The sequence below is a fragment of the Haliotis rufescens genome, unplaced genomic scaffold (assembly GCF_023055435.1).
Source record: "Haliotis rufescens isolate VD_foot unplaced genomic scaffold, xgHalRufe1.0.p SCAF_3, whole genome shotgun sequence".
In the NCBI taxonomy this organism is placed as follows: domain Eukaryota; kingdom Metazoa; phylum Mollusca; class Gastropoda; order Lepetellida; family Haliotidae; genus Haliotis; species Haliotis rufescens.
In genome coordinates this window covers 6,059,660-6,077,432 of record NW_025964001.1, presented here as the reverse complement: position 1 = coordinate 6,077,432, position 17,773 = coordinate 6,059,660, and the positions used below count along the sequence as shown (strand labels likewise).

At 40.0% G+C, this 17,773-nt stretch overlaps 1 protein-coding gene across 1 annotated transcript in view; it reads left to right on the top strand.

Annotated features, from left to right (window-relative positions):
* LOC125384323 (glutamate receptor ionotropic, kainate 3-like) overlaps nt 1-17,773 on the top strand; it is a 39,220-nt gene that overhangs the window by 2,336 nt on the left and 19,111 nt on the right. Inside the window, exons 2-6 of the mRNA XM_048403301.1 lie at nt 1,994-2,190; nt 3,514-3,690; nt 5,446-5,758; nt 8,051-8,268; nt 10,074-10,302. Of these exons, the coding sequence (XP_048259258.1) occupies nt 1,994-2,190; nt 3,514-3,690; nt 5,446-5,758; nt 8,051-8,268; nt 10,074-10,302 (1,134 nt within the window). The remainder of the gene's footprint in view (nt 1-1,993; nt 2,191-3,513; nt 3,691-5,445; nt 5,759-8,050; nt 8,269-10,073; nt 10,303-17,773) is intronic.

The window sequence follows — 17,773 nt, the reverse complement described above, 5'->3', positions numbered from 1 at the left end:
ATGGCGCTCCTCGGATGGAACACTCTTGTTGTCATATGTGACACTCAAAATGGTAGTGTAGCTTTAAGTTTCTTGAATTTGCACCTGTTTTATTTATTTTATTTTTTTAAGAATAGAAAAAGGGCCACAATTTGAAAAGAAGAAGTTCTTCGAAAACACAATGCCATTTCATCGTAGTCAGATGTGATATCGATATCACTCACACACGCATATATATATGGCACTGGTATAATTACTTGATTTAATCAGCATATATATAATCATTGACCATAAGTTTCTTTGGAAATGCAATGCATGTTTCTGTACGTTGTAATCACAGATTGGCTTAGGCGCGTCATGATGTTAGGATCTTGGGGTGGAATCCCCGATTCGTTCTGATTATAAACATATTGGTTTGTCAGCGCTATAAAGGGTAAATGTCTCAGACTTGCATCTCGATGTCATATAACTGCAATACTGTTCAAAGCAGCGTTAACCCCAACTCACTCACTATCGATCAACGAGTATGAAATATTAGGATATTGCTAACAGCATTTGATAATTGGATGATTTAACTGCAAAGAAATGTGTTTATACTAAACTAGAACCATACTGAACCGCAAAAGAAACGTCACCATGGATATATATATGAGAAACCTTATTTGTCGAAACACTGTAAACATACATCGAGACATATTAAAAAGACGAAACTTGGCAAAACTGATCATCAAGGTTGAAATGTTCTTTAAGTGAAACACAACACTAGTCTCTGAGAAAATGGCATCGCAAGTCAGTGTCTCGTGTGTCCGTCATGTGCATTGATGACTGCCGTGCAACGTCGAAACATGGAATGGATGAGGCGATTGATGAAGGCCATAGGCACTTGAGCCCACACTCTGAGGAACGCCTGACGCAGTTCAGATGCAGTCATTCAGCCGTCTTTGAATTTCGTCCCATAGGGGCTCAGTGGGAGTGAAATCGGGACTGAGGACATGGTTCTGATGCCATTCTGCTGGAGGAAGTCTCTTGTTGCTCTCGCAGTGTGGGCACGGGCGTCATCATACTAAAACCCGTGGTTGCGTCGAATGAGGTATGGCGTGTGGTCTCAAGACTTGATCAAAGTACCGAGCTGCTGTAACACCATTGCCTCTCCCTGGACCGATGTTCTGGATGTTCACAGGGCCAATTTCACCCCAAACCATGATGCTCGGACCACCCCATGAGTTTTCTCTCAACAACACAAGCATCCGATTAACGTTCCCTACGGCGTCGCCTGACTCTCGGTGTGGCCTGTGACAGTGGAGGTGTCTGCTCGTCAATCGTCGACGCACGGTGTCCGCACTAATGTGTCGCTGTTGTGTCCCCATGGTCTGTAGAGCAGTTTCCGCAGCAGTAACAAAGCGATCTTGAAGATGATTTGGCACAATCTGACGATCCTGACGTCGGGTGGTGACCCTTGGTCTTCCACTACGTGGTCGGCCATCTGTTGTGTTGGTGGTATGGTACAGTTTCTGGATCCTGTATATGGTCCTTACGTGGACTTGAAATGCATTAGCTACTTGCTGGGCGGTTTTTGTCCAGCTTGCAATCGTCCAAGGGCTTGGTGTCGCTGATTTCTTGTCAATCTTGGCAGGTGTTAGCAATTCAATAACGAATGAATGTTATCCGATCTGGGTGGAATTTTATGGGGCAAGAAATGGGGGAACGCATGTGCATTTCTATTTGCACGGAACTCACGTGCATCGGGTTACCATGGCCGTTGCCGAGATGCGTTTGGGCGATCGGTTTTAATGTCATCTGCTTTGTTTTTTATCATCAAATTTCATTTTTTCGGACAAGGTAGTGTTAAATTTTAGAAACTTTGACAAACATTACCCAGATATTTAAATGACAGCTTTCCATGCAATGTTACTTGGGGTGACGTTTCTTTTGCGGTTCAATATAGTTATGGCATCATAAGTCAAGTTAATGTTGACTAATTCCTATATCAGTATTTGCTTTAATTTTATTTCAGAACAGAGAGCACTGGATGTAGCACAAGCATTTGACACAGGCCTTAGGACATGGACGTTGCTAGTGGCTCAAATCCACGGCATCCTTGATTTGTATAGGGAACTCCTGCACCTCCGGTATTTGACACAATTTCAAGTTCAATACCTCAACGTTCTTGTTATTTGCAGTGGGGAAAACCTACGCTACGCTATTGAACAGGTAGTGTCTAAGTATTGTGTGTGCAATTGAATTGGTATAGATCATAGAGAACAAGTAAAGAGGCATTCATCATAGTATGTGTACACTTGAACATGTGCACACCTTCGTATCTGTGTACAATTGAACAATTGTGATGTCAAAAACTTCATGAATTATTTTTCATCATACATAGAACTTTAGTAGTGATCATTGATGCTTATGTTTTAAGGCAGGTGTATTTCAAGCCGAAACAGAAAGACGCCAAGAAATAGGGTATGTGTCAAAGTGGCTGTTTGTCTCTACTGCCGGAACGGGTCAACGGGATATTATTCGATCTGGGCTGGACAACATTGCACTAATTGAAGTTCTAGACGTGTGTGATTGCCACCAGCAAACATTAGAGGTGAGAACACACGAATCACGGTCTCCATCGAGTGTGTTAGGGAGTTGGGTTTAGCGCAACAATCTTTCAGTTACATCGATAAAAGACCGTCATTACAGTTGAATTTAGCATATCAAAACGAGGATCGTTATGTACGTTACGTGATATAACCATCATTCAGATGTTGTTGTTTATTCTGGCGGGGCCAATTTCATGAACGTGATATCAAGAGGTATACATGTACAAATCTCAGAGCGGGAGAATAGCAATGCGAATCACAAACACGTGTAAGTAATTATTTAAATACATATATTTTAGCTGTTTGGCATCGAGGCCTACAAATCATGTAAGCTATTTGTAAAATATACATTGCAGTTCTAAGTGGATACTGAGAGAATACCCGTGCTAAGTGTTTTTCCTGTGTATCCCTCTTGTTCATATCATGTGATCCTTGACCAAGTCCTTATGTCATTGTGTCATCATTGACACGTGGCCCTATATCAACATATGACCATTGACACGTGTGTCCATATAGTCATGTGATCATTGACAAGTGTCCCTATATCATCATGTGATCATTGATACGTGTCCCTTAGCACCCTGTGATCACTGACTCGACATACATTGCCCCAGTACATGCTTGAAGAAAATATCCTTGCTTCATACTGTTAAATATCAGATGATCGGCCCCTCAATGACAAGACATCTGACGTACTGTACAAATATATCTGTATAATTCGAAATAAGGATACTGCGAGATGTAAACCCTGAAGTAAATGAAGGTACATGTACATGTATATTTTCTATAAAGGCGTCTTCCGGTGCATGGGTAATGATTAATTGATTGACAGTTGTGTAAGCTGTGCGAGCAATGTCCTCCTCAGGTTCATGAATATTTATAAATATATATCTTGATTAATTGATTGACAGTTGTGTAAGTGATGTGCACGTGTCTGCTACAGGTAGATTGCTGTAGCCCGATACCTGTACGGACGCTGATGTATGGTGCAGAGCGGTCACGATATTGGGACGTCGTCGGGAACGTCATGACGTCTGGGGAGGTGGAACTGTCTGCCGCAGCATTCCCTAACACACAACATGGTCTGAACATGCGACAACTTGTCATAGGCACGAATGAGGTGATAAACACCCCGATGTTATAGCAGCTTGAATTTGTTCAACATGAAATCATCTTATTCTTTTAGGAAAGATTCTGACAAAATACAGAAAATAAGAAGTTCGTTTGACAGTATTATATTTTAAATAACAGCAATTGCATCTTTTTAAGTGGCCACCATTCGTTATCCGATCAGCGGAAACTGAAACCCCGAGATATACAGGATTCTGCGTTGAAATGCTTCACCATATGGCTGTCAAAACAAACTTTAGGTAAGAAGCTATGTGCCGTTGACGGAGTTGTTACCTTTGAGTTCGTTTGTTTATTTGTTTGTTGTTGACAGCATTCAACAATAACCCAGCTATTTGAAGGCGACATGTAACAAATCGAGTTACTAGTGATTATAATTATTAGCTACGATCCACGCTATCAGGGTTCGATGTCACACAATTATCGAGGCAACGGGTTTGAACACCAATTACATTTAGTCGCCTTGGTTGAGACATAATATAACATGTTTTTCTTTATTGTAGAAGGAAGGCAGTCCTTATAAAACCGCATAACACAACAATAATGAGTAATGTTGTTCCTACCAGTTTCAGTAGAGAAGTAATAATATGAATCTTTGTTTCTATTCTGTTTCTATACATTATCCTTATGTACCCCTTACGACGAAAGGGCATAGTCGCAAAAATAATCTGAACCAGTCTAGTTTCACAGGTACATTATACTTGAATGTTTCAATAAATATGTCACTCTTTGTAGACATAAAAGTTTGACGATTCTGTATTTACAAGTTGGGGCAGTCGTCTATGGCACCGCAATTCTCTTTTTTGAGTCGCGTCCCTCAAGCGTGCCAGAAACCTTTGGTTGCGGCTTTGAATCTCGGTTCGCACTGATAATGTTTCTGGGGTTGTCAGCACCTTACCAAAGCTCGTAGGTTTCACCAAAGTGGTTAAGGTCGAAGACTTGCATCACTTCGGGCATAACTTCCACATCAATCTGACTCATGTCTAATCCAACTCACTGTATTTACAAGCTATGTATTCGAAGAACCGCCTGATGGAGAATGGGGCAGAAACGCAAATGAAGAATGGACTGGTCTAGTTGGGCAGGTGCAGCGGAGGGTGCGTGCAAATCTGTTGGAACTAAGTTAATACTTTGTAACAACATAACTGTCATTTATAATTTGTCGTACAAATGGTTGTTTTGGGTGAAGGTCCTCTTTGCGTTAATGTCCAGGCAAGTGTAAGTATCGTACTTTAGACAACTGGGCCATGTACAAGACATTTCCTGTTCATAGCCCAATTGATCTAATATTATAGAGTATGAATATTTTGTTAACATTTCTTTTGAATTTACTAACCACAGCAACAAGGCCCAGAATGATAATAAAACTCAAGAAATATACAATTATTGTACTTTAATTAACTTTAATAAACTTTAAAGTGTACTTTAATTATTGTATTTAACCCTAATCAGACAACAGGTGTCAGGCCACAGTGCTGACAGGAATTATTTCCCGTCCATAACGTTATAACGATGTTTCAAGCTAAAGCTGGACAATGCTCGACCCTCTGTTGCAAATTTTCAGTCCTGGTCAAGATATTGTCAAAATAATGACATTTGAGCAAGTAAACAATGCGTTGAACGAAATGAATCACACATGCTGGGGCTGCCATATTGCCCGAGCCTTGTTCCCCATTAATTGAATTAGGATTAACTTTGTCTTGTTGTACACAGGCTATTCGAACAAACTGATTACATTTGGTTTCAGGAAGTTGACCTTGCGATGGCACCCTTAACCACGTCGGTTGATCGAGGCAGGGTTGTTGACTTTGCCTACCCCTTTTATTATGGTTACGCTGGCGGTGTCTTCAAGTCACCTGCCCTCAAACATAAGGCCATGAAGACCTTGCTGGAACCCTTTCAATACCCCGTCTTCCTCTGTCTCGCCATTGTCTTCGTCGTCCTCAGCATACAGTTGTACCTCGGAGAGAAGTACGGAGGCAGTACTTCACAGAATTATAGTAGTTCTCCGCTGTGGGCAGATACAATCATGTTTGTGTTTGGAACCTTCGTTAGATGTGGTAAGTATCCATAGATAATAGCATAGACGTATTTCACTATGACAGTTAGAAGGCGTTTTTTATTGGCAGACACCTTTAATATGATATGTCAAAAAGGTAAGGGACAGTGAAGGATAGTAGGAATCATCAAGACATATCTTAGAAATAGTATGACATGGATGTTTTGCTGTTCCAGGCATCGGGTCACAATCCTGACACGATAAGCACGTGCATTATCATCTTGAAAGATAAAACGTTGCCAAACCCGTTGCGCAAAGGGCACCACGAGTGGTGCAATGATGTACTACCGAAAGGAGAAGTGACTCTACCACGGACAATATGGAGAACAGTTTGGCCAGTCATAGTAATGCCATCAAATGGCATTATGGACCCACTCCCAAAACGAACTTGTTATACGATGTTAACGTCCACATAACAGGACGTCACCAAACCCGACTCCTTCGTTCGTTCATAAAACTCGATTTGTCAGAAAACAGTAGCCCAAAGTCGATTGTCCAACTGCTGACGTTCCCTACACCATTTTCGCCTCTGACTACCAGTGACGATGTGGGATGACACGCGGACGTCGTGCACGCAAATGCTGTAAGACAGACGATTTCTCACCGTCTGGCCAGGTACTCTTACACCAGTTGCCTGTTGCAACCGGCCCCTCATCTGAGTGGCAGTTGCAACTGTTTTCTTCATGCCATCGTTCTGAACAATCTGTCCTGGGTCCTTGGGCGTCCAGAGCGGCGTCAATCATCGACGTTATGAGTTTGTTGATATCTGGCCCGCAATCTGATGATGACAGATTGAGAAGCATGCAGCGTTTAGGCAACACTATTCTGACGTGTGCCCACCTGCAACATGGCACGTTAACGTTCAGCACGTTGCAAACGTCGCATGATCAATGTTGTTGCTTCCTTAACGATTAAGTGTGTTTAATAAAGTGTCTTTGAGCGTTTGCTTAAAAAAACAATATCCATCTGCTCACACCCATATCTCTGTGACAATGGTAAATCTGGCACACCAACTGAGCACATCCTTGATTTCTTCGGAAAGGTTCTTGCTTGCAACATAAATCATTTACCATTGCTATACATTGGTGTATTTTCCTTTAGTTGCACCTCAACACAAAATATCCCCAACTTCTTTTACATACTATAATATAAAAGTCTGACTTTCAAGATAGAAAGTTGAAGAGTTGTTGTAAATTCAAAATAAAAGTTGCAATGATAAACAGATGAACGTCCAACAGACATTTTTTTCATTCATAGAGAATCTCGCCAGTGTGATGAGTGAGTGAGTGAGTGAGTATGGTTTTACGCCGCTTTTAGCAATATTCCAGCAATATCACGGCAGGGAACACCAGAAATGGGCTTCACACATTGTACCCATGTCGGGAATCGAACCCGGGTATTCGGCGTGACGAGCGAACGCTTAAACCACTAGGCTACCCGACCGCCCCTCTAGTGAGATAAAGATCCAAAACTGTGATGTAAAAGTAAAGAGTGAGGGTAATTTTGAAGAATCAATTAATCATTCTGAACATTGAACATAGTGCCTTTTCAAACTGGAATTTTCCAGAGATATACATCTTTTTTGCTTCATTAGGTTGTTTAAATCATTGATTGAAGAGTTTTATGCTTTCCTGATGAGCTTTCACTGAAACAATGAAAGACACTGCTTAGAAACATCCTAATTGGCGTTGCAGTATGACGAGAACGCTTAATTATTGGAATAGTTAACTTTTAAGAAGCTAATGACTTCTTTTAAGATACTTTTCTTTCATAAAAACGGGAAAAGAACCCTTACGTGTATATCTCATACACATATAATTAAGTTCGCTAGTTAGTAAATATAATGTTAGTTACGGTAATATTTTGGTACCTTTATGACACCGAGTTATTCCCTTTTTGATACCTGTAAATGTTAGTTCATTTTACTGATATGTATCACATAATTAGTCGCATGGATTATAAAAATTCAATTCGTTACATTTTGATGTTTGTAATTTCTTGGTCAAACCAAGTGTTCTACTGCGTTCTGTATTTGCCTCACAGTTCGTGTTGCATTTGAAACGGGAGACTTTCCTCCCACGTCAAGCTGACAGGCCGTGAAAAGCTGTTCAAAGTGACGTTGAGTCAAACTCATTCATTAATTATTCCTGCCAAAAACGTTTTTGAACATCTTATTTAGCACGCCTAATTAGTTTCTGTCAGTTTTCACAGTTTTCGCCATTTCATCAAAGAAGATGTTCTTGCAAGATCGTCCATTACATATGAACAATGACTTATGAAGTTTTGCCTTTAGTTACCGAGTGTACAGTGGTCTCCAGATCTGGCCGAGTGTTAGTCATTTCACTCTGGATTTTCACCATCATCATCGCGGCAGCGTATAGCGGCAACCTCATGGCCATCCTTACTCTAGCCAGGGACAACGCACCTTTCAACACGATTGATGATGTAACCAAACAGACGGAATATACATGGGGAGTGTCGGGAGGTACAATCTGGTACTCTAAGTTTGAGGTAAGAAGTCTACAGTTTATGACCACAAATACCATGATTTATTCATATATGCAACTATGCCTTCCTGTGGTGGAAGGGGCGGTCGGTTAGCCTAGTGGTTAAAACTTTCGCTCGTCACGCCAAAGACCCGGGTTCGATTCCCGACATGGGTACAATATGTGAAGCCCATTTCTGGTGTCCCCCGCCGTGATATTGCTGGAATATTGCTAAAAGGGTCGTAAAACCATACTCACTCACCCCTGTGGTGGATATGACCAGATTCCTACGATATTACTACTACTACTACTACTACTAGTAATAATAATAATAATAATGGATGACCTTGAACTTATTGCCAATGGAGGATCCACACTCAAAAAACAGATTCTTCTTGTCGAATCCTTTTCTAAAGATATCGGCATGTCCTTAGGACTCGACAAATGCAACATTCTTCATCTGAAACGTGAAGACGGAGAAGAGGGAGGATCACTCAGTTTACTTGGAGGAGGAATTATTGACCATTTCGTGGAAGATCAGGCCTATACGTACTTGGGGATGTACATTAGGGACAAACTCCAGAATGCCCATAACAAGGAAAAACTTCGGGTAGAGTACAAATGTAGACTTAAGAACGCCGAACGCTCGCAATAAAGTAAAAGCCACAAATACTTATGCTGTACCCGTCCTTTCATATTCTTTTAGTGTTGTTGATTGAACGAAAAAAGAAATTCAGGGTATTGACACCCTCACACGAAGAATCATGTCAGACAATAGATCCCACCACCCTCGCTCTTCTCTCAATCGCTTATATTTACCAATTATTATAGGAGGACGTGGTTTGATTAACGTTGGGGCTCTTCGTGATAGAATTGTTTGTGCACTTTTGCACTTGTGAAGCATGTCAAGACTCATGATGAAAACAAGGCATTCCACAGTTTTCTAAAACGAGCCAAGGATGTGGGACATAATCTCAATGTCGGTGTTGATTTTGTTGATGATTCTATACTGCTGGACGGTACAGAAATGAGTGTCAACCAAGCGAAGTGCCATTGCAAGTCGGCCCAGACTCAGTTTTTCAAGGAGAGGCTATCTGAACGACTACTGCATCGAGTTTATTTGCAGTATGTTGAGAAGATCAGCAATCCTGCAGAGTCCTTCGCTTGGATGAAGTCGTCTGGCCGGAAAAGTGAAACAGAAGGCTTTCTGTTTGCTGCTCAGGACCAGTCACTTCCCACTCGAAACCGTCCGTGAGTGATTTTGCATCGAAATGTAAATATGAAATGTAGATTATGTAATGAATTTAATGAGACTGTCCAACACATTGTCAGTGGATGCCCAGCTTTGGCACAAACACAGTATCTTAAACGACATGATGGTGTAGCTCGATCATTTTATTACTGTCTTCGCCATGCTTGTGGTTTTGACACAGAGGTCCATCAATGGTACGACCCGGAATATGTAGAGGGCGTCATGGAAAATGATACATACAAAATTCTTTGTTGTCCAACAAACGTAATCCTGTACTTTTTTTATAAATCCAATGAAATCATTTATATCATTGTATTCTCTGTCCCTTTTGACACAGTCTTGATGGGTTCGACTTGGACGCTCCTCCTGGGAGAAGTCCAATTCACTGTCTGGGCTTCGTGTAGAGGGGGCAAGGGTGAGCTGATGACGAACCGTTTCAGGCCACCGGTCTCTACTCTGCTGCATTACATATTTTTAATCTGTATAATAATTAAAAAATATGATATGATCACCAATATGATACCGGTGCATTAGCCACTGTGACCTTACAACAATGTGTTGCAATGAATATGTTACAGACAGAACCGGACTTCAAAAACGTATGGGAGGGTATAAAAGAGTTCAACCGTACTGACCCAAGGGTGACCTCCTTTGACCAAACTGCTCATTGTGATAAGGTGAATGAAGGATCGTATGTGTACTTCACGGAACTTCATATGGCGTCTGTGTGTGCTGGAAACTCATGCGGTATCCAGGCTATAACAGAGACGTTCTACCGCATCTCCTATGCCTGTGCCTTTCCAAAAGGTTCGCCCTTTGCACAAATCTTTTCAAGGGCGTAAGTAAATTGTATTCTGTGCAATATATGTAGCTTATGGTACAAATGGTGGAGTTGTCCTTAGTTGTGAAGGTTGTACTTGTCGGAAGATCCGGTTACATTGTCCATATGTTGCTTTTCCTTGTTAATCTTATTACGTATTGTATGATGGTATCGACAGAATGAGTTAGTAGTTTATTGTGATAATTATAGTACTTAAAGGAACTTCAATGCTCAGTTTGTACAGTTATTTAAACACTGTTTAAGTATTATGCGTCACTTGTTATTTCATTACACATGCATCATTGTCCTGACACCAGATGTCAGAAAATTGAGCTATCCAAGTTCTAGATCAAATTTCAGAAATTGGAAAATTATCTTCAATGGTTTCTTTCACATAACCTTTACTTCTAAATTATATTTTTATTTCCTGATACATGATATTCAACTGATAGATTCGGACTAAAATGAAAATGCGTTACGAAACAGAACAAATGATAAAGATGGCCCATGTGACTCATATATCATTTGAAATCATATGCCAGTTGTACATTAGCATGCCATTTGATGAAGTACCTTACTCACGAAGACAAGTACATTTATATCGCAAGAACAAGAATACTTCAGCTTGATCAGCAGATACAATCCTGTTACAAGTTAAGGTGTTTGGTTATTAACTAATTATTTTCGACATCAACGATGCTTTAAGATGTAAAATACTGTATACCACTATCTTTTTGCATGCGATATAAATTTTGTAATTAACGTTTACTTTAAGAACGATGGACATGGAGAACTTTGGACTGCTTGGTTCTTGGAAGGAAAAGTGGTGGCCCAAACAGCCTTACTGTGATAACAAGGCGACATCCCATGACGGAATAGAGCTCGAAGACGTGCAGACTGCATTCTATCTTCTTGCTGGCGGGATAGTGTCTGCAGCAGCCGCCTTGGTGATAGAAAAACTGCTTAAATATTACAAGATGATCAAACAGCAAACGGTTGATATGGAAGGACGACCATGTCCATTTGAAAGATAGATTTGTTCTGCGTCAAAAATTGCAGTGGCAATTGAAAAACGTTCAGTGAGTGGAATTGTGGTACAAGGATGATTTCTGTTCAATAAACCACGTCTGAATTTCCAGGAGTTTATTCTCTTTTGGTATTGAAAAGTGATTTTGGAGGTAAAAATACATTGAAAGAAATCGCAAGCAAACACAATTGGCCACAGATGACTATCTCTCAGCAGAATCGATACTAACCAAGCAGGAAGAGATCAGAACAAATTGAAAGTCAATCTTCTGCTGACAATCAGACGTTTACCTGAGGCCATTCGACACTGAACGACTGTTGTAAAGGAAATCGAAAGGTAAATTTAGTTCCTCATCAATATTTGTCAGGATGTGTAGTTTTCCAGTCACAGTAAACACCACCAAAAGAACAGGCTTTGTGAGTATTTATCTGAGATCACTTGTAGGCATGGTTTCTGGCCCCTTTGCCTGTTAATTTGGTATAATGAGATCGAGCAGTTGCCTGTTCTGCATCAAGAGGCCATATACTTTAAATTAGTGCCCACCTTGTGTTGATCTGAATCTAAATACACATTGAATGTAAATATACAAGAGGATACGCTCATATACTCATGTCAGTCCGTGTGTGTGTGTGTGTGTGTGTGTGTGTGTGTGTGTGTGTGTGTGTGTGTGTTGGGGGATTCTCCTTAGGCGCCATACTTCACCGTGAATAGTGGAGTTGCGTACCTTAGTCGTCTCAGACAACAGGGGTTCAAATCGAAGATCCGGACTGACTTTGTATCTGGGGTTGTGAGCACAGTACCCGAGGATTTTACTAAAGTTGTAAACGTCTAAGACCTTAGTCACTTCGAGCATCACTTGCCCAAGCTGGCACGCCGTTACATAACAGTTATGGTGTTCAAAACAACGTAAAACCAAACCTATTCACTCAGTTATATAAATCACGTAAATGACCATTCCAAGCCACACTAGATACAATGCGTTCGAATAGAATCCGAGTAGAGAATTAAGTGATATTCGTTCCATCTTGTCAACAACGTTGCTGGTTGTCAGAACCTACTGTATTGAAGACTTTGTTCTCAACACGTGTGATCCAACCTTTCAAAGACTCCGTGAAGTACAGGCCTATGTGGTATTGATGGGCAATTGTTAAAAGCAACGTAAAATATTACTCAGGCAATCAAGTTTATTCGCTGAGGAAGGAATCAGCTGTGGTCATTATTAGTGAATGGAAACGGTTAATCCCATGCACGCTCAAATTACCATTGAGGATTATTCTGACACATTTTAGTGAGTGAGTGAATTATCAGCATTACTAAGGGACCCAACTTTGCGTAGATAATTGCGGCATGTTCACGACTGGGCTGCTACTACTTTTTTTGGTATGTCATAAGAAAGACATCAGTGTAGACCTAGACAGTATTCCAGACAGTATCACAACGTCTTATGAATAATTGAGCCTGGGTCAATGGTAGACATAACAAGTATTTGTCACAAAGTGACGAAATGTCCCCCGCCTGTATATACACCACAGTACCAAATATGAAGATAATCCAGCGATTAGTTCTTGAGATATTGCGGCAACACCGTTTTGCAACTCCAAAGCAGATTTGCCTGCTGTGACCTTGAAAATGGGGTCGAGGTCACCAAAACCGACTGGTGTCTGAGGAGTCTGTATATACACCATAGTTCCAAATATGAAGACAATCCAGTGTTTAGTTCTTGAGATATCGCGGCAACAAACAGGTGGGACGTACGGACGGACGTACGTACGGTCGTGAATACTATATCCCCCGCTCCGCGCTTTCGCGCGGCGGGGGACAAAAATAATTGGAATGAATTTGACGACCATACTCAATCAGGGGGACAATAATTTTACGCTACTTTTACCCCCATCAAAGGCATAGACAATAACAATCTCAGTTAATTATCATATACTTCCAGTTTATAAAATACATAACCTTCTACATCAAAAATCAAAAATCCATTAATTCTATTTGTTTTAAACAACCCATAATCAATGAGCACTTATTAGATTATTAAGATCATATTATGGATGAAACCTTGAAATAGTTATCACTTGTGATGGAAAAATGAACACAGTCAAGCAGGACAAGGGATACAGAATGGAGGATCCTCACTTTTCAATAAATATTCATGTGTATATCTCCAATGGCCAAGACGACATCATCGGAAAATGACCACTTCAAGACCCGTGAAGATCTGGGGTAGAATAAGTCTTCAGCAACCAATGCCGTAAAAGGCGACTATACTTGTCGTAAGAAGCGACTAACAGGATCGGATGGTCAGGCTCACTCACTGACTTGGTTGATGCATGTCATCGATCCCAATTGCGTGGATCGATGCTCATGATATTAATCACTGGGTTGTCTGGTCCAGATTCGATCATTTACAGACCGCCGTCATATAGCTGGAATATTGCTGAGTGCGGCGTTAAACAACAACCCAACCAACAAACGTCCTCTTCAAATCTGGACTGACAACCCGAGTCGGTTTAACCGATGTTTGGTTTGATTTCATGTAACTTATTCTTTCGCACTTCTTTTGCATTAGATTTCGGATGTAACATCCAACCACAGGTTTGTAATCACTGAATGGTGTCAGAGATTTGTTGAGAGCTGCTTTTGCTGCAGCATCTGACATTGTGTTACCTTTTATGCCCACATGACTAGGCAACCAATAAAAGACGATGTCGTATTGGCCAGTTGAAAGATCATTGTAAAGTTCTAAAATATCTAATAAATTTGGATGAGACATCTTTCAGTGCCTGAAGATAGAGAATCAGAAATGGTGATAATCTGTTAACATGCAGACTGTCGTTGAATGTATACTGTACTACATAGACTGTAAGGAAAGCATTGGCCTCAGCTGTGAAAATAGTGCTATTGTCTGATATTCTAAATGACATAATGTTTTATCCAAAGACAGTGGAACCTGAAACATTGACACCATCCTTGGATTCATATGTAAAGATTGAACGATGATTGTCATATTAAGTTCGTAATTGTATATATCCCTGTTGATATATTATTTTATTTGTGTCAGATTTTTAAAACTTAGTGAGAGAAAGGTCTACTTCAGGCCTGACTTATTGCCAAGGAGGAGTAGACAGAAGCCGGTATGGAGATATGATATCTTAGTCAATATTAGCAGCAGCAATAAGAGATTACATACAAATCTCAAGTGGCAGTACAAGTTTGGGCTTGTTTCGAAACAGTTCCACATTAAGAGCACGCAAGACGCAATTATAAGCTGGATTTAATGGGTTTGAACGTAATTTAGTGAAATACTGAATGTATCACTTTACGTGGCGTTGTGTTAGTGAAGGTTTATCAGCCTGAAAAAAAACTACTCTTCAGATGTCATTAAAGCTCCTAGACAGAGCCTCAGACCTTGATGACGTATGCTATCTAATTTCCCTAAATTACTTCTTGAAGCTACGTCATATACAAAACGACAAAACCCTTTCAACATCCAATAGGAATCTCTGCATAAAGCAGAATCGATTGTACGATTCCGACTATATCATGAGCATTTGTTTCTGAACTTTTGGTGGATGCATTACTCTTGTCCATTTATATTTAGATGTAAGAATAGGTGCACAATAAAATACAATACCACACCGACATAACTCTAATATAAACCAAGTCTCCTTTGACCGTGAAATAGATTACTGAATGACAACATATTTTTTTTACCTATTATTTACCTTGTTGATAGAACAATTTCATGAAATTCGTCTGTCACTAGCCGGACTCGATTCTGCACCGAAGGCTTACACATGTAGTCTTCTACCAGGGTGGCATGGAAGAAATCGTATGATATTAAATGAATACTTAATATTTACTAACGTTAGGCCTAATTGTTTATCTATTTATAACTGAGAATGATGTGTTACTCTATGCATTGTAATCGGATTCAAATGTTTCATCATTAAAGTGGTCAGTTAAACACCTGGGCGTTGACCATCTTAACGATTAACTATCGGATCCTCGTGGTCTAACCTTCAAGTAGGTCATCACCAGATCAATTACGTGGTTGTTGATGAATTGCTATAGTACTGTCATATTCACACAGCTGTACAAATGTTTTCACATCTACTTCTTGTACATATAACCCTAGGAAATCTTTACTCGTTCAGCTAGGATTTTCTGAAGACTGTTGGTCGGTACATATTCGACAATAATGGTTGCAATTACGCTTCTGTTCATTTCGATTTACTCTGCTTTTGTGGAGGGATCAAATATTGGAAAGTTTTCATTATTTCTATATCACTTTTGAAATGTATACAATGGACTGAGAGGTGAGTTACCAGCTGAAGGAAAGCAAGCTAAATTGATTTACACCAAAATACCAAACAGAATTTCTTTTCTTAACATTTCTTATTGTACGAACTTTTCTACACTAAGAATATCCGCCATCATTGATGTGGGACAGCAATTAGTGACCAATCTATCGACCAATATTTTCTACCTCTAAGACAGTCCATAATGTGCCACAAAGGCAAGATGAAAGAAACAGAAACCGATTTAAAGTATCTTCCAATGTTTACTATACCATTTCATGAACTTCAGTCCTTTATGAAAATTCATACAGACCATTGGTCAGTCAAATGCCATGGGAATTCACATCCAATTATTCTAATCTTGTATCTCAACTGTCGATGTATATGAATATGCCAGTACTACTTATTTCCTGGGGTGGATCAAGTGTATTTTATTATAAGTGTTGTCTATAGACATGATAAGAAGAAATGCATTGAAGATCTACACTAATTTGTTGCAGTATATATTGCTGGTGAAAGGTCATCACGATCAGTACCTCGCCATGTCAACAAAAATGTTTTTGGGAGAGTCTGTCTCAGTAATCAGCATCAGCAGCAACAATTCATATCAGCTGTGGAGAACAGGTACTGGCTTTTCAGTCTGTGACTCATGACTCTAATTGTATGTATGGAAAGGGTTGTTAAGTTTAGTGTTTGTAACAGATGTCATTGTCCATTTAACTTCAATATCAATCTGGAAGCCATTTTAGATGATACGTGCACAGTTTACTTCGAAACAAAGCAACGCCACATTAGACAATACGGTTTTGGTGAAAACAGGAATATCATTACATACTGATAATATTTATGTTACAACTTCAGGGGTACCTTCAGATAGCCCGACATAATTATAAAATAGCTTCACGGCCTTGGAGTTAAGGTTTAGCTTAACATTATATGTTTCAGTGTATTTGACCTGTCTATAATGGACACTAGTATTGCTGACCAGCCAGTGACTCGTGCTATTGTGCGGAATTTGACCTCAATATCTGGAGGATCCCCAATGTTACCTTTAACATCAACCCTGCTCTAGGGCACGTATAAGCAGGCCAACTTGTATACATGTCACCAGAAAGAGGATCCATGACCTCACGTCAGAAGAATGCGACATTGAAAGTTTTGAAGTGGCCTTTTGTAAATATATTCTATGATGATTCTATATATTACATATATATGTTACAGTATCAATGGTGATCAACGTAACAAACACGGTTATATACAATGTCCCTGATGTCTCGAACCCCGGATAACTATTTTCCTGGTCCGACACAACGAGGTTCGACTGTATTTGAAAACATATGAAGTATTTGAATAAATCATATTATGAAAATACCATGTTGAGGTATCTAGTGTTACTAACATAAGTTTGTTTTAACCAGCCCATAACCACATATATTAACGAAAATATCATCCATTATGACTTAATTGCTATAAAAGCCATACATCAACATATTATCGGGTTCGAATTGATGTTCTTAGCTGGAAACAATTTAAATGTATTTGTTATGATGGTTTCTTATTTAAATTATAAAACAAATATCATCGATTTCTAGTTGGTTTCTTTCAGCTGGTGAGGTGAGTTCTATTTCCGACGAGATATACGACGTCGGGGTAAACGTCCGCGTGTTCTAAGTGGGACACCATCAGACAGAACTGTCCGCACACTATCCACAAGTTACAGTCCCGGACCAGCGAGCTTCTATCTTGTCTTCTGTACACAAGGCAATCAGAGTAATGTCCAGACAATGGTATGGAAATAGTCAATTCAGAATTAATAATACTGCTAATATTAACTCATGATGATGATGATGATGATAAGTGCATTGATTCCAAACCGGATAGCTGCTCACCTTAGATACATAACATGATGCCCAAGTCACTGGATCAAAGGATCAGTGTGGGCTCAAACTTCAATGTCAGTTACCTGGGGGTACACAAGCCAAGCAGCTGCCTTATGTGGCCTTATTAGAATGTTAACCGTCACAATGCCATATCATCTTTCACTGCTGGGTGCACAGAGGCATATTTTGAACAAGGTCACTTACCTCTGGAGACAACCCATGTAAAAACTACTTTTGTGTGGGACAG